Source organism: Myotis brandtii, unplaced genomic scaffold, assembly GCF_000412655.1.
Source record: "Myotis brandtii unplaced genomic scaffold, ASM41265v1 scaffold454, whole genome shotgun sequence".
Lineage (NCBI taxonomy): Eukaryota > Metazoa > Chordata > Mammalia > Chiroptera > Vespertilionidae > Myotis > Myotis brandtii.
The window spans coordinates 5,970,503-5,988,772 of NW_005367354.1; the positions used below are offsets into that span (position 1 = coordinate 5,970,503).

Below are 18,270 nucleotides of genomic sequence, written 5' to 3' on the forward strand. Positions count from 1 at the left end.
AGAAGCTCCTTTACTAAGGACGGAGAAAAAACATGGAAATGAGTGAGGTGGAATGTCACGTCCTCTCCAGCTGCCTTGCCATGATACTCGCCTCGATTCCAGGGGGAGAATATTTATGACTCTCTTTAGGTTGCCTCTGTACTGTCTGGAACCTCCCACCTCCTGGGCCCAGGCGCCATATCAGTGACTGTATCCGATACTGTGCCTTTGCTTTCTAGCAACTGTTTCTACTGGTCTAGAGCAAAGAGACTGTAATACTATATACTAAAGTATTAATTGTGTGGCACTAAATAGTGCAGGAGGATATGGAGAAGCCAGAGCCACTTACATGCACGAGGGTAAGTGTTAGTCGTTGGCATTTTATTTTATTTATTTATTTATTTATTTATTTTTAAAGTGATCATGACTCTTTTTTTTTTTTTAAATATATTTTATTGATTTTTTACAGAGAGGAAGGGAGAGAGATAGAGAGTTAGAAACATCGACGAGAGAGAAACATCGATCAGTTGCCTCCTGCACATCTCCCACTGGGGTTGTGCCCGCAACCCAGGTACATGCCCTTGACCGGAATCGAACCCGGGACCCCTGAGTCCGCAGGCCGACGCTCCATCCACTGAGCCAAACCGGTTTTGGCAAGTCGTTGGCATTTTAGATGGGAATGAGGCACGCCTGACTTAAAACTGGGTTAAGTAATATAAGAAATTTTAGAATGAGCTCCAGTTTAAATGCTGGCATTTCTGAAATTGTTTTCTCTATCATTTATTAAAGAATTTGAAGACAGATTATTTTAAACAATAGTTTCTTATGTGGTATATTTTCTGTGTAATATTTATTGAATGATTGAAATGGGCATTAATTTCTGCTGCAGGAGGTGTCCTCCATTGTTGTTAATGGTGTACTACAAGAATGCATTTTTTTGTTTGTTTTTTAAAAAAATATTTTTATTGATTTCAGAGTGGAAGGGAGAGGGAGAGAGAGATAGAAACATCAGTGATTAGAATCATTGATTGGCTGCCTCCTGCACACCCCCTACAACCGGGCATGTGCCCTTGACCGGAATTGAACCCTGGTCCCTTCAGTCCGCAGGCGGATGCTCTATCCACTGAACCAAACCAGCTAGGGCCAAGAATGCATTTTGACCATTTGGAATAATTTTAGGTCTGGGAAAGATTTAATATGTGGCTTTTTTTTTTCATTTGACAACAATTTATTTTGAAATTATTCATCTTTCTCTGGGAAGGGGTGAACCCTATTGTCTGTTTAATGTGTGGCTGATTTTGCATGAGTGCCTCAAACATAACCAATCTAAAGTTAGGTCCCTGGGCGAGAAGTGAAGACAGGTTTCCTCAAGCTGGATTCCTTTCTGGCCCTCACTCACCCCGGCCGGACTCCTTTACATAAGTATAGCTTGTTTTTATTTCAAAGTTATTATCTTTCCTCAAACACATTGTTCTGTGCTATTTATTTTCCCTGAAATGTTCTTCACCCAACTCTTTTTTAAAAAAACTTTATGAAGGAAAATTTCAAATGTATAAAAATAGTGAAGTCGTATAAAAATCACCCAGCTTCAACCATGAACATTTTGCCAGTTCAGTTAATTTTTTAAGGATTAGCTCAAATGTTTCTTGGTGGAAACTTTCCTTGCTTCCCAGCCGGAGGGATCTGGTTTTCTCACTGTGCACCTGGAAAAGTTTCTGCATCTCTTAAATTTACTTTTTTGTTAATCCTCACCCAAGGATATTTTTCTCATTTTTTTTTTTTTTATTATAGAGAGTGGAAGGGGGGGTGAGGGGGAGAGAGAGAGAGAGAAACAGAAATATCGATGTGAGAGAGACACATCGATTGGTTGCCTCCTGCATGGGCCCTGATTGTACTGGGCTTCAAACCTGCAACCAAGGTAGGTGCCCTTGACCAGGAATCGAACCGAGACCCTTTGGTGCACTCTAACCACTGAGCAATGCCAGCCAAGGCTAGACATTTTTAAAATGAATTGTCTCCTACAAAAAACAGGAGGAATAACTCATTAGTAACTGCATAATAAGGGTAAAAAACAACAAAAACATATACATTTATTATAATTTAAATTCTCTATAAATTTTTTAAAATTTTCTATTTTATTTTGATTGAATTTATTGGGATGACATTGATTAATATAATTATGAAGGTTTTAGGTGTACAATTCTATAACACATCATCTGTACATTGTATTGTGTGTTCACCACCAGGTTTCCTTCTGTTAATATTTATCCTCCCTTTACCCTCTCCAACCTCCCCTCTGATAGTCACCATACTGTTATCTGTGAGGTTTGTTTGTTGGTTGGTTGGTTTTGCTTAATCCCTCCATGAATTAAAATGTTAAAGATAGTTAATTTTGATCTTTATCTGATGACAGTTCTTTGCTGACTTGGCTCCCTGTGGATTCCCCCTTTCTTTGCCTGTGAGACCCTATTGGGATGCCTGGAAGCAAACACATTGTTTTAATTATAGTCTCCACAGATATTGGGTTGTGGCAAAATATGCCGTGGGAACAGTCAAGAATAATAATTAAAAAACAAAAACCAGTCCACAAATGAATCTTCTGGGCTGAGTGAGGCAATGAAATGAGAAAGCAAAGGGCTGCGTCCATGGCCTGATACTGTTTCTTTGTAACAAGTGAAATCTAACATTTCTGGTTTTTGTTGTTCTTATTTGTATATAAGTTGTGAAAAAGGCTTTCAAATATAAACTGCTTGGGCTAGGGTGGCTCAGTTGGTTGAGCATCATCCTGTGTACCAAAGGGTCTCAATTTTGATTCCAGGTCAGGGCACGTGCCTGAGTTTTGGGCCCAGTCCCTGGTGGGGGGGCATTTCTCATCTATGTTTTTCTCTCTCTAAAAATAAGATAATGTTTTTTGACCCACTAAATTTATAGTACCATCCCCCCATTGAGTGGTGTGTCCATTGCCCACGGTGTTAACGTATTTGTATAGTTGCTGTATTCTATACCTCTCCATAATACTAGATTTAGAAATGAATTATTTTAATTACATTTTTGTTAATTTTCTTTGTTAAGTATAATAAAGGGAAAATGAATTGGGAATAAATATTCTGGAATTGTACATATTTGCTATTTTCAGAGAAATTTTCTATCGTAAGACTATAAAATTAGTTTTATGTATTTTTTGAAAAATGCTACATGGAACTTAGAAATATCAACTGAAGTCAAGTGAATTGCCTGTAGTTAAGCACAGGAGAGGTGTGCAGTGGTGAATTTTTTAAGGTCACAAGGATGGGTTTCCGGGCCAGTAGTTTAAAATGTAACTTGGGGTTCCAATGAAATCTGGTGACTTAATGGAGTATAATTAACTCAATGAAGATTTGAAAAATTGTGTGTGATTTTAATGAAGTAGCACTGAAATTTGTTTTACCATTTCTTGGTCCTTTTGATTAGACCCATGATTTGTTTTATTATTCAGGGGTATGACTCACACTGAAATGAAATTTGAGGTGTCATTAATACTAGAAGAAGATAGTGGATGATTGTGACTTATCCATGGAAGAGAAGAAAAGACTTTTTTTGTTGTTAATCCTCACCTGAGCATATTTTTTCCATTGATTTTCAGAGAAAGTGGAAGGGAGGGACGAGGGGGGAGAGAGAGAGAGAGAGAGAGAGAGAGAGAGAGAGAGAGAGACATTGATGTGAGAGAGTGTCATCCATTGGTTGCCTCCTGAACTCACTTGAACCAGGGTGGGGAAACGAACCTGCAACCCAGGTACGTGCCCTTGAGTGGAAATTGAACCAGAGACCCTTTTGTGTAAGAGCCATGCCAGCCTGGGTAACAAAAGACATTTTAATAAATTCTATATGTGATGAAAAGATTTAAAAAGGGAAAATTAAACTTCTAAATATTTTGGATGTGTCATGTCTTTCATTTAATAATTGAGTTTGCATGTTTTTCTTGATAAAAGAATGGTTTTCCCTGCAGAGCTTTTTTTTTTTTCCCCCCCCTTTGAGGAAGTTTATTGTTACATTTTTGCAATAATAGATGAGGCACCACTATCTCCTGCTCCTCCAGCATCTCAATACAAAAGACAATATTCAAGGGTGACAGTGAAATTAAGATAAAAAATTACAAAAGCCGCGGCTTCCGAGACAAGGACTAGTCTATGTGTAGAAAGTTGTAAATGGTTTAGTTCAGCCTCACAAACAGGAACTTCTTCTCCGATCAGGCGCCTCCCAGGACTCAGAGCAGCGCCTGGACGCCCTCCTCGGCCGGGGACACCCGGGTGCAGCGAGAAGCCCACAGGGGCGAGGGGTGGCCGAGCTGGTCGGGGTCCTGGCCTCTGGGCCATCCTGCCCCGCAGAGCTTTTAAGCTATGAGTATATTGTGTTTAGCAACGAGTTGGCTGAATTGATTCCAAGCTTACTTTCTTAAACAGAATATTTAACTTTAGTAGATGTATCTGATTATTCCATAATTAATGCATCTAATCATATTAACTCATATGTTTATACCATATGCACTGGGAACACCCATTGCAATGAAAATGGACTATGGAAAAGTCAGCCTTCAGCTGGGAGCCATCTTGCAAATATGATTTTCCCTTGTAAGGCCTCTCCAGTACCTTGCCTTTGAGCAGTGCAAGGAAAAAGGCATGTTACTGAACATTTATTTGGAGAGTAAAGTATAAATATTTTATAGCCTTAGATAATCGTTTGTTTTGGAAAGACCTATAGTGCTAAGAAGCAGGCTGTCTTAAAAAGAGCCAGATTTGTATTCTAGCTCCATCCTCTGTCAGCTCAGTGAACTCACACAAATTATTTTGCTTTTTTGAACTGTAGTTTCCTCATTTGCAAATGGACTTTAGTAATATTTACTTCACTTAATAAAGTGAAGTGATATACATCAGAATACTTGGTATATAGTATATCTTCAGAAATATTAGTGGATTGTGTATTTGATATTGTGACACTGTTTAGATCACCTAGCCTTATCTTAAAGATAAAGACTTCGTCTTAGAGAATGTGTAATGACTGATAAACACCTCTAGGAAAATGTAAGTGCCGATAAAACTGTTATTTATCATTCAGGGTGGACAGGAAAGCTACATAATACAGTTTGTTTAAAATTCTGATGATAGTCTTATTTGGTTTTGGTTGGCTCAGTGATTGGAGCCTCAGAATGGTCACAGGTTCGATTCAGGTCAAGGGCACATACCTTGGTTTCAGGTTGGACCTCTGGCCGTGGTCAGGGTGCATGCGGGAGGCAACCAATTGATGTGTCTCTCTCACATCGATGTTTCTCTCTCTGCCGGGGGGGGGAGGGGAGGGGGCTGACCAGCAGCCCCTGAATGGTGGATGAACAGATTACTCCACTCGGACACAGTTTCACTGTGGGGGAGAGGGCTGAGGGACAGCCTGGCTGACAGAGCCAGGCCTCCTCGAGTGCCTGCCTCATTAGCCTTTATTGGATTTTTTATCTTTAGATACAACCAGTAGGTGAGTAATCTTGGCAGAACACATGTGTTTACACTGTCCTCTAGGCAAGGGCATCCAGGGATTAAGCATAAGGATTCCAGTAAATACCCGGGGGTCTGCACGTGCACAGACGTGTTTGGAAAGGTCAGGGAATAATCAGGGGCACCACCTTTGACACTCCCCCAAGTCGGAATTCCGATAAAACAGGGCAGGTGGCCTTTCACACATTTCCCTTTTATCAGAATGTCCTCCTTACAAACTTTCCAACCAAGTCTCCCCAACATCTGTCTGTCTCTCACCCTCCCTTTCACTCTGTCTACAGATCAACAGACCTCGGGTGGGAATTATCAACAACAGCAAAAATATCTGATGATAAGGCTCAAACATTCCTTGAAAGTATCAAATGTTCAGATTTTCAAAAGGGGAGAAGTTCAGATTCTGTGAACTCGAGATAGGAAAGCCTGAGTCCAATTCTAGGTGTGATTTTTTTCTATGAAATCATTAGTACCAGTTTGAGCACTTAAAGGGCATGGTGCATGATACTGCAGGGACTCAAAACTAGAGGCATGAATATTTCCTTTTTAAATGGAGTTACAACCCTCCCATGCCACCCCGGAAAATTTACCAGATAATTATGAAGGGATTTCAGTAAGATGTTTGACAAGGTCTCAAGATGTTCCTCTGGATCAGATAAACAATTTTACTCAAACGTTATTGATTAATGGGAAGAGGTCAGCCTCTGGCAGCCGTTTCACAGATGGAAATACTGATTACATGCTGATTATATTTTCAAATGCAGGATGCAGAGAGAGAGGAAATCTGTATGGTATCAGAATCTAGATTGAGAAAAGTCTTAACAGGCAAGAGTGTGATAAGATAAAATTCGATTTTAAATGTCTGAGGGCTTATGCTTGGGCCTCTGAATGTAACTGTACAGGTTCAGATGGCAGTTTAGTGGGATCAAGTGTGAAAAAGAATTAGGGGTTTTAGGGAGTTACTCTCCTATAACATTCAAAACATTTAGGAGGCCAGTGTGATTTCAGGCTGCATTAACTGAAATTTGTCAGCTGGGACCCCTGTGTTCTCTCCAGGCCCATCTTAGCTTCTTAAATAGTGTGTCCAGCGAACTGGAGCCTGTGTGTAGAGGAGAGCAAAGGGGAGTTAGTGATGTAGCTGGCAGAATGCTTGTGAGAGAAGCAGTGTAAGAACCTGAGGGTTTGCACTGGAGAAGACATTTGGAGGCACATGTCAGCTGTCCGTAGGTGCTAGAGGAGCACATTTTCTCAAAGGGTAGAATTAAGACTAGTATGTGAAGTGACATAGTCAAAATCTTGGTAAGTCTTTAAAGAATTTAGTCAAGAGGAAATAGTTCTCTATCACTGGATAGGAAATATTATGGAGGGGTTTCAAGCTTTTCTGATAGCTCATTATACGTTTACCCGATGGCTGTTACATTATCTGATGGATAAGTATATTGGATGAACTAGCTTCTTCAACACCAGACATCTGAAGATGTGACTTGAACGATTTGTAATGGTCCCTTATGTTTAATTGTTGCCCTGTTTTAGTTTGTTGTATTGAATTGAATCAACCGTCTTTTCTTGGAAACAGATAAGTTTATACTTTAACTTTATCATATATTTATTTTAAAACTATTCCTATAGTGGTATTGCATATTATTTTATCTCACAGGTAGTCTTCAATTATATATCTTTCTTACTTCAAGTAAAACAACTTTAAATATGGGAAGACCTTTGAAGATTGCTGCAAACTGCTTCCTGATTAATAATCTGTATATATAAAAGCCTAAGCGACCATTACGACAGAACAACTGGTCGACCAGTTGCATGATGCACACTGACCACCAGGGGGCAGACGCTCAAACACAGGAGCTGCCCCCTGGTGGTCATTGCGCTCAGCTGCGGCAGCGGGAGCCTCTCCCCACTCCCCTGCGGCAGCACTACCGAGTGGAGGCAGCAGGCAGCAGGCAGCAGGCGCAGTGGGCTGGGTTGAGCGTGAGTGGGGCGGTGCCTGGCCTGGTTCTGGCTCCTCCCCGGTCGCCTGCCACTTGGCGCACTACTACATCCCCTGAGGGGGCCCAGATTGCGAGAGAGGGCAGGCCAGGCTGAGGGACGCCCCACCCCCACCCCCTGCCAGAATTTCGTGCTCTGGGCCTCTAGTATAATTGATAAAATATTATCTTCCATAGGTGGTAAACCTGTTGATGGCAATTTTGCTGACTGTGGAGGTAACTCATCCAAACTCAATGCCATCTGTCAACATTCAGTATGAAGTCATTGGCAATTACTATTCATCTGAGAGAATGACAGGTATGTTTTTAGATGAAAATATCTCCTGCTAATTACACACACACACACACACACACACACACACACACACACGTTATTTCGAAGAGAATTAATTCTGTTTAAGTTATTCAACTTGCTGAGGCAGAAAAGTGTTTTGTGGGTTTTTCAAAGATACTCAGTGAGGATTATAATTGAGCAGTTCTAGCCAGAAAATGTAATGGCTAGAGATGGTATTTTATACTTTGACTCCTGTTTTGGTGTGGAGATCAGAGGGAAAGAAGGCATTACAAAAAAACTGTGAGCCTTTGAGGATCAGCTGACAAGTGTAGCAGAGGATGGGAAATTTGCTCATGGAACAAAAAGACTTACAGTAAATATAAAGTAGGAATTATTTGAATATTTGGTGATATCTTTTGCTTAGGGTCACTATTCTAAATATATTTCTGTTTGGATGAAAAAAAGACTTGACATTAGAGTTAAAAATAGAGGAACCCTAGCACATTCATAGATATTACCTTTTTAAACCTACACATTTCCTGATAGCAGTATTTTCGTTTATCTTCCTCTACGGTTCAGGTGCAGAAAAGTTGTAGTATTATATTATTATAAATTATGTTAGAAATTTAATATTTGAGCAGGAAATTATGCCTCAGACTTCTCAGTGTAAATGATTTATGTTGATTTAAAAAAAATTTCACTTCAGAAGAATGTTCCCAGTTCGCTGTATGTATTATATGTTATATGTTATATTACAGGATCTTAATGATCATTTTAAAAATTATTAGCTTTTATTATAAAGTTCTGTGCTTCGTTACATTTATGACCTGCTCTAATCCATTTATGAAGTTGTTTTTTTAAAAATTTGGTTGTTAATTCAAACGATTCATTGTCCACAGGGCTGACTTCTGTTTCCAGGAGCAGGTAGTGTTTTGTGGGCATCGTCACACGTTTATGAAAGCTCTAACAGTTTTTCACACTTTGTGTCTAAGGTGCTTTTTTTTAAAAAGGGTCTTCTGATTGTCTTTTCAAAGTATCGTATAATCCTTTAATTTTGTTGTCAAATGTGATAGAAAAAATACCAAGAACATTCTAGAAACAGCCCTTCTGGCATTTGTTGTTTTGTGTGTGTATGTGTGTGTGTGTGTAGTTGTCTGTTTTTATTTAAAAACCAAAATAGAATGATAAATAAACTTTAGCTCCTAATGGCCATTTGTGGTATTTATAAAATTTTACTTTAGGTTATAAAATATTACTGAATCTCCTCATGTCAGCCTCTTCCCTGGTCATGTGCGTTTCTCTTAAAATTGAGGTGTAGAAAAAGATTTAGGGTTATTGAGATTCTTGTATGTCTGTACAGCCGGCTCCCAGCCTTGGCCAGAGCTCCAGGTGTGAAGTTACAAGTTTATTGTATGTTGCCTGAGTATTGTAACTCTCCAGCGATCAGATGTATTCATTGTCCGTTTTTGTTAGTTATAATTCTACAAAAGCCCTTGCTGTTGAGAGAATAGAAAATACATAGTTCTTGGTCATGTGATATCTGTGTTTCTTTGGAACAATATGAGCAAGTTGAGAAACAAAACGGACCTGAATATAGCAGAGAAGCCCAGCTGAAGGATGCGGAGCAGTGAGCTTGGGTGTTGGGGTGGGGAAGAGGAGATTAATTAAGGACAGCCTTTAATTTCAGATCCTGTATTTTATCTAAGGTACGAGGGGGCATCTGTAGCATTCTGTGTTTAATACACACGTCTTCTAAGGAAATACCAGCCTTTACCTTCGGTTGAACCCTGCTCAAATCACAAAACCCAACTTACTCTTTTATATTTTATTCCTGATTCTCCAGGCAAAGCTGATTGTTTCTGCTTCTGTTGTAACACTTGCCACTTTGGATTTTAATTTGCTGCTTGCATGTCTTAACCTCTTAGACTCTGGGCAGAGAGCTGTCTCCCTAGCAGGGTACCTGGTTCATGTGCCATCCTATAAAAATCCTAATATGCTAAGTGTCTGGTTGTCCAGTCGTCTGTTCAACCAATCAAAGCGTAATATGCTAATGGTATGCTAAATCCGCTCAACCGCTCGCTATGACATGCAGTGGTCACTGGGCAGACACTCTGACCCGTAGGTTAGCTTATTGCTGGGGTCCGGCTGATTGGGACTGAATGAGATGGGCTGGACACGCCCTGGAGCCCTCCCTTGGTCCCTCCCCAGCTGGCCAACCTCCCGCATCTCTCCCCACTCCTGATTGTGCACCAGTGGGGTCCCTTGGGTTGGCCTGCGCTCTCTCACAATCCGGCACCCCTAGGGGGATGTCGGAGAGCCGTTTTGGCCTGATCCCACAGGCCAGGCAGAGGGACCCTACTGGTGCATGAACTTGTGCACTGGGCCTCTAGTCCTTAATAAGTATCAGTGAGTTGTAGCAGTTAAACAAACAAGAAAACAAAGGGACTAATTGCTTAAGCTTCATTACTTAAAGCTGAGGCAGATTTTTTTTTTACCCTCTTGGATTTTTTTTCCCTCTTAGATTTTTTCATAGCCAATCTTGAAAATACTTTGATGTTTGTAAGCTAACTTTAAAGTGTTATTTTGTCATGAAGAGTTTTGTTCTTTTTGTGTAAGTTGCTTAATTAGATTTTGGTTTTTGTTTTCTTAGATAATGCCTGTGTTCTTTTTGCCGTCTCTGTTCTTATGTTTATAATCAGTTCAATGCTGGTATATGGAGCAATTTCTGTAAGTATCCTATGTTTTCAACTTTTGGACTTTGCTTTTTACTGAACGGTACTTAGTACTTTCATTTATGTGATGTTGTGGTTGTTATTTTTTTTTCTTCAGTATCAAGTGGGTTGGCTTATTCCATTCTTCTGTTACCGGCTTTTTGACTTCGTCCTCAGTTGCCTGGTTGCTATCAGTTCTCTCACTTACTTGCCAAGAATCAAAGAATATCTGGATCAATTAGTAAGTGTGTATGCTAATTAAACTTATTTTTTTTCATTTTAAGTAAAATATTTAAATTTAAATTCTTAGGTTTTTAGGCACTATTTTTATGTTAACTGGCCCTATTTATTTTTTTGAAGTGTTCTAAAATAATATCACTACTCTTAACTACCATGTTGAAACCAGTAAGATGAAAATAGAATTATCTTCTTACCATACCATTTGGATAGTCAATATTAGAAATCCCTAAAAATGGTTATTATGGAATTTGAGGAGAAGTTCAACTTTTGTTTTGAATAAACTAAAAGTATAATAATTCGACTGTACTTGGCACTCATTAAAGTATTAGCTTTTTATTTTTGCAGGCCTTCATAGCAAATATTTGAGTGCCTATTGTCTGCTTATTCTGTTCTAGGCGAACTGTTGGTGAATGATGTAGATATAAAGACCCCCCCCCCCCAAAAAAAAAAAAGATAACTTCCCCTTCAAGGAGCAAACCATTTGGGGAGTCAGGACATGAAGATGTTATCTGATAATGAACTAGAGCTGTCACAGCACGGTGGTAAATGAGGAGCTTACGTGCTGTATGACAGAGGGGCAGGGAACACTGGACCAAAGTAAGGTCTTGAAGGAGGAGTGGGGTCCTGACAAATGAAAGTTCACTTAAAAAATTCTGCCTTTCAAGAATTTGCACCCCACTTTCCGATTTTCTGCCTAATCCATTTTGCGTACCACCAGATTTATCATTCATTCTAAAAAACCTTTGTTGGTTCTTATGTGCAAGGCACTGCTGGATCCTAGGGATATATCAGTAGAACTTTCTAGTGAAGGAATTGGAAAATTGACAGTTACTGAATTAAAATTGTGATAAAAGCTGTGAAGGAAAAGTGTAGGCTGCTATGTGAGTGGATGTCAAACAGGTATCAGACCTGAGCTGGGAAGTGAGATTTAATTCCAAGTAGGAATTAGGATAGGGAAAGTGCAAAAGAAAATGTTCCGGGTAAAACAGACACCTTGAAGCAGGAAGGAGCATGGGAGATGGCCAGGGGACTGAAAGGACTGGTGGCTGGCACACAGGAGGAATGGAAGGAAGGAATGTGGCGAGGCTGGAGAGAAGTGGCCAGGCACAGGGCCTGTTGGCCTGGTCAGCAGCTTCCTAAACACTGTTCTCTCCGCTGATGTCATCGCTGGCTGAAAATTGCAAGCCTTCTGAATAAAGTCATAGCATTTCTCCCGTGAGCTGGTTCCATTATGTGTTTGTCCTTTTTATTTAGAGGTGAAGAAAGCTTAAAGAATTGTTTTGTCCCAAGGGAACACTTAGTTTGGGGTTCGTGTGTGGATTTTTCTTTCTTTTTGGTCCTTTGGGATTTCTTTGTGCTACTTTTTTACAAAAATGTGAGATTATTTGTGTTGACATTTCCATTGAAAAATGTGGTTTAAAACGATTAAATGAGCTATATAGAAACCCACGAAAATTAAAGGTTTGCTACTTTTACAGACCTCACTGGTTTCTCCCTGTTTTGTTCGCTTGGTCTCTCAGCCTGGAAGGGACTTTGTCTGTTGGCCACCTTGTACATCCTAAACTATTCTTCTGTAATGCCCCTCTCCTTGAACCTAGCTCATTGCCTTGCACACAGTAAATGCCAACTAAATATTTGCATACATATAGCTGATCCTTCTCAGTAGAACGTGGTATGCCTGCAGTAAGTCATGTGATCGCCTGGCTTTCTAACCAGGGGCATGCCTTCTTTTGCCCCTCCTAATGAGCAGGGAGACTAACAATTGGCTTTTAGATTAATTATTTTCCCCAGGTAGAACCAAATGGCCCACGGACTTTAGATAAATATCAGCACTTCTTGATTTAGTGATTTTGAAAAGAAAGAAAGTGAGCTCAATTTAGACTCTTAGGACTCTTCTGAATATTCAAACAAATGTATTTTAAGTGATCAGTCACATGCATTAATGATGAGGCTTTAAAGTACTTTGAGTTAAATTCTGTAAGTTTTTATTAGAATCAGTTCTGACTTTGGTGCCTTTTGTTTGTAGTTGTGCCATGCTCTTTAGGTTGTCACAGAGGGCAGTTGCTGTGGCTGAATTGTTTCTTAGAGCAGTTTTAGGTTCACAGCAAAATTGAACAGAAAGTACAGAGTTTCCCACATATCCCCTACTTCCGCCCCCATAACCTCTCTTACTACCCACATCCCCAACCTCAGTGATTCATTTGTGACAGTTGTGAACCTGCATTGACACATCATTATCACCTAAAATCCATAGTTTTCATTAGGGTTCATTTTGGTGTACATTCCACACAGGTTTGGGCACATGTATAATGACATGTATTCATCAGACTAGTTTCACTGCCCTAAAAATCCTCTCTGCTCTGCCTCTTCATCCCGCCTTTTTTTTTTTATAGCCTGATTTTCCCTATAAAGATGACCTCCTGGCATTGGACTCCAGCTGCCTCCTGTTCATTGTTCTTGCGTTCTTCGTCTTATTCATCATTTTTAAGGTGAGTTGCTGACTAAATATTTGGGGGGCCAGTTAGACTGTGACACTGTCCATCTAAACACTGTTGCCTTGTCTCCCTACAGTTCACAGTAAGTGACTGTTCATTTTGAGACAGCAGTAGAGAGAGCTTTCAGGGAATATCCTTCCTCTTGTTTCCAGAGAATGGAAATGCCAGGATCCTTATTAAGGATTGTCATGTTTTTAGAAGTGGTTCATGATTTGGATTGAAAATTGTTAAAATTTCCAAGGTTCAGAAACAGTTTCTTCTGCAGCACAATGGTTATCAGATCTGATACCCCAAATCTGGTTTTTCTGTAAAATGATGATAATAAAACTTGTGACATTTAAGCGAGAGCAAGTGGAGATAGGGCCTGGCCTGTATATGTCAGTTTCCTTCTCCATGGAGAACGGTGGGGGGAAGCATTAGAAGTCCCTTTAGTTTAGAACAGGTAGTCTGTTGACTTCCAGCATATGTAAATTTTATTTTTATTCATTTAGGCTTATCTAATCAACTGTGTTTGGAACTGCTATAAATACATCAACAACCGAAACACACCAGAGATTGCTGTGTACCCTGCCTTTGAAGCACCTCCACAGGTGAATGACCTTCTAATATATTGAAACTTCACCAGCCATTATTGATTCTTCTCAAGAACCTGGGTCTTAACTTTCTCTGCAGTGTCATGCTGTGGTTTAGGGCATGAATAGCTTAAATCCACAAGATTGAGCATTTCCCAGTTGGAATCCTGGGTACATGGACGAAAGGCAGCCTGCACTGCCAGTCTTACTCAGTTTGGCTGTTAGGTTTGATTCAGGTTTGATTCATAAGTGCTTCCTAAGAGTATTGCATTCTGGGGGGAGAGTAGGCAGGAAACAGCAGTGCGACCCATGCCAGGCTTGTGGGTTCTGGAACTTTTGAGGATGGAGGTACCATCAGTTGTGTTGCTTTCACAAAACATGCATACGATCCAAAGGAGACACTGACTTTCTGTGGGGAGATGACTGAATGGGCTCCACGAGTCTTTTGGGGGTGCTCACCTCGTGGGCCCTCTAGTTGCTACTCTACTCTTTCCAGGTTTTCAACATGTAGAATCTCTGTGGCCCGTGTAGGGCCAGCCTGTCACACTTGGAGTCAGTAGGTTAGAATGCTGCTCTCCTACATAGATGTGCCCTTTACCCCAGAAGAAATAAGTACCCGATCCTCTGACTGTAGATGAGGATGAAATTCAGGACGCAGCATTTTATTGGAGGCTTCCTTTAGCATCATCACTGGGGCCCTAAATCTAGACCTGCAACCACCTGCGGTGTAGTTGGTACTTGATCAGCCACATGAGAAGGTGGGAAGAGCAGGGGCACATGCTTCCTGTCCAGGTGTTTGGTAGCCCCCAGGGTTAGTTCAGAGGCAAAATTCTGCCCTTCCTTCCATCCCTCCTTCCCGCCTGGCCTCCCTCCTCCCTTCATCCCTCTCTCGCATTCTGGATCAGATGTCTCGTCTGCATTAAAGGTCCAGGTTACTAGTCATCTCTCCTCTCAGGCCCTGCGTAGCTAACAGTTTCTTCAGCTCTTCTCTGTGGGGTTGTGTGTCCCTTTTTAGGACATAAAATCTGAAAGCTGAATTATTCCAAGTAGGATTTTAAAGGAGAATTGAGTCTGATACAACTTTTTTCTCTCTTCAGTACGTTTTGCCAACCTATGAAATGGCAGTGAAGATGCCTGAAAAAGAACCACCGCCTCCTTACATACCCGCCTGAAGACATCCTGCCTTTGTCAATAAACCCTATACCAGCTTTTTGTCGTGTTTATTTTACAGAATGCTGCAATACAGGGCTCTTCAAACTTGTTTGATATAAACTACATTTTCCTTTGTGTAAGCATTTATTTTCAAACACTAACAAGCTTTTGGGACATCTATTAGAAGTCAGTTGTTTTTCTGTTTTACATTTTAGTAGTTTTTGAAGACAATCTAGTTAAGCAAGAGCAAAGTGCCATTGTTTGCCTTTAATTGGGGGGTGGGGCGGGGTGCTCTCTACACATTTACTTTTTTAACTTTGCACTTCCTTTATATAATAGTTTGCATTTTGGTTATTTTGCTGCCCTGGATACTTTCAGGAGGAATGAATAGAATATTCAGGGTGAATGCGTTAGGTATAAGATCTGAAGTTTTCAGCTATGAAAACAGGAAAAATGTATGACGTTTTAACTTGACTATGGAAATGACGGTTGCATGTTTCTAATTTGTATGTTTCCATTTTGTGATAAGATGCTTTAATAAATTTCTTAAAATTTACTGTTGTCATTTTTAAGAAGTCTATTACCCTCTTTTTGGTAGATAAAACCTAACATTTTTCATTATAATAAACTCAGACTGCCATGGATTTTGATACTTTGAGACTATAATGCTAGTTTTTTTATTATAAAGCATTTCTTTAATCCAGTGACTCTGAAGTATTATTTAAAGTTGTAGGGACTATATATATTATGTTAATTTAGGTCATAAATTAACATAAATGGTTTGATAGAAAAATTATGCGGGTAGTGTGGCAAGCTCTGCTTTTATGTTGAGATCATTTAGTTGGGTAATGAGTTCATCAAGAGCAGTTCATGTTGAAATGCATCATTTGACCTCCAGAGGGGAACCAAAGAGAAAGCAGAAGCAAACTGCAGCTTATGGGTGCCACAGCAAAAGTTCTTTCCTGAAAATATTCCACTTTGCCTCTGGCTGAGAATGCAGCTGTGGTGACATGCTCATCTAGCTTATAGACAAATATATTATACATATTTTTAAATTGAATTTGTTGGTGTGACATTGGTTTGCAAAACCATACAGGTTCAAGTGTACAACTCAATAAACATCATCTGCCCACTGCATCGTGTGCCCAACATCCCAAGCAAAGTCTCTCCATCCCCACTCCCCCACCCCCTTTTCCCTCTGGCTCTCTCCAAACCAGTACTTGTTTGTTGGTTTATTGATGATAACCATTCTGACTGGTGTGAGGTGATATCTCATTGTAGTTTTAATTTGCATCTCTCTGATGATGAGTGATGTTGAGCATTGTGTCATATGCCTTTTGGCCACTGTATGTCCTTTTATGGGAAGTGTCCATTGAGGTCCTGTGCTCATTTTTAAAATTGGACTGTCTGTTTTCCCGGTCTTGAGTTGTGTAAGTTCTTTATATATTTTGGAAATTAACCCCTGATCAGATGTATCACTGGCAAATTCTCCCATGCAGTGGGTTCCCCTTTCATTTTGTTGATGGTTTCTTTTGCTGTACAAAAGCTTTTTAGTTTGATGTAGTCCCATTTGTTTAGTTTTTTCCTTTGTTTCCCTTACCCTAGGACTGTGGTCGGCAAACTGCGGCTCGCGAGCCACATGCGGCTTTTTGGCCCCTTGAGTGTGGCTCTTCCACAAAATACCACGTGCGGGCACACATACAGTGCGATTGAAACTTCGTGGCCCATGCGCAGAAGTCGGTTTTCGGCCTGGGCGAGTCTATTTTGAAGAAGTACTGTTGATATTTGGCTCTGTTGACTAATGAGTTTGCCGACCACTGCCCTAGGAGATGTATTGGCAAAAATATTACTCTGAGAGATGCCTGAGATTTTACTGCCTATGTCTTCTAGGGTTTTTATGGTTTTGCAACTTACGGTACATTTAAGTCTTTTATCCATTTTGAGTTTATGGCTTGGCTGTGTGACTTTTTAAAGAAAGCTAACCATAATGTATGCCCTCGTCTAACAAAATAGTTTTAATTTTCCACATGCCTACATGCAAATGTGCTGAAACAGACCATTAGTACTTTATGTTGCTTCTCCCTCTGAACTTCAGAGAAGGAGCCAGGTGGTGGAGGAGGCCAGAGGAAGGGGGCACCGCCCAGCACAGAGCTGTCTTGCCAGGCAGTGAAGTGAAACAGCAGAGCCATTTCCTCAGCGTCTTAGATTCTTGGAAAAAGCAATGCCAGGTGTTTTCTTCAACAAACTGTCATTCCGGCTCATGGGCCTGCCCTGGAAGAGCTAGACATCAGCTCTATGGATCATCTCCCATTCCCTGCGGTCTCAGCCCCACCATAGACGGAACCTGCAGGTGGTGAGGTAGCACTTAGGGGAATTCGGCCGTGAACAGTGCAGGCATCGCCCTGCCCACCTGGAACCTGCTATCAAGTGGGTCAGATGGTTTGGATTGTCCTGGAAGGGAAGGTGCAGGGTTTAAGAAGAGAAGCGACTTTAAGGTTACTGTGTGGAGTGTGTGTTTTAAAGGGCAAAGTCTGGAAGCAGGAAAGGTTCCATTGGAATTCATGTTCTTTGTCATGTTTTATGACTCACTCAACAGTCCCTCGCTTTTATCCCTTCTCTCCCAGGAGACTGAGTTCCTGGAGGACTCCCTTGGCCAGCCTCCAGCTCTGTGCTGTCATGGAAAATTCCTTTTTTCCTAATGTGACCTACCCCCCGCCCCCAATCTAGGTAGCCCCATGGAGGCTCACTCCTGCTGCCGTGATGTGGCCTCTTCTAAACCCTTCCTTTGTTTCACCGTCTCCAGCTTTAGTAAACTTACTCTCAAAATACCCGCTGCTGTGAAATCTCTCCTACCTGAAGTCAAGCACCCACACATTCCAGACCTGGGGGTCACCTGCTGGAGAACTAGGATAAGGGGCGTGGGGGGGGGGCGCTTCGGAAGCAGGCTGCCTTGTCTTCCCTCCAGCAGCAGGGCCTCCGGGAATGTTTGTTTGCCATTCTATTCTGGGTAGCATACTTTTGCCCACCCCGTAAGGTCAATAGTGTGCAGATGTTTGAAGCGGGATGAAAGCATTGCTATTCATGCTGCTAGAATCTGAGGCTTTTTTAAAAACCGAGAGCCCACCGCAAAAGGTGGGTCCCTCGGCCAGGGAAAGGAATGCAGTGTGGGGAGCAGGATGAAGACTTGGGGCAGGGCTGCACGGAGAGGGAGGGCGGACCGCCCGAGGCGCCCGGGGTTAGGTCAGGTGGCTGCGAGCGGGAGCGGAGGGTCTGGCGGGCTGAGGCCCTGAACTGGCCCCTCCAGGGTTTAGAGAGCGCGGCAAGGGCTGAGCCCACC

General features: G+C 41.2%; 1 protein-coding gene across 1 annotated transcript; it reads left to right on the forward strand.

Moving 5' to 3' along the window:
* The first annotated feature begins 7,640 nt into the window (after positions 1-7,640).
* Positions 7,641-15,489, forward strand: LAPTM4A (lysosomal protein transmembrane 4 alpha). The gene is made up of 6 exons (XM_014546694.1): positions 7,641-7,787; positions 10,414-10,490; positions 10,593-10,715; positions 13,108-13,203; positions 13,701-13,799; positions 14,879-15,489. The coding sequence occupies exons 1-6, from the start codon at positions 7,682-7,684 to the stop codon at positions 14,951-14,953; spliced, it is 576 nt and encodes a 191-aa protein (XP_014402180.1). The 5' UTR covers positions 7,641-7,681; the 3' UTR covers positions 14,954-15,489.
* The last annotated feature ends 2,781 nt before the right edge of the window (positions 15,490-18,270 follow it).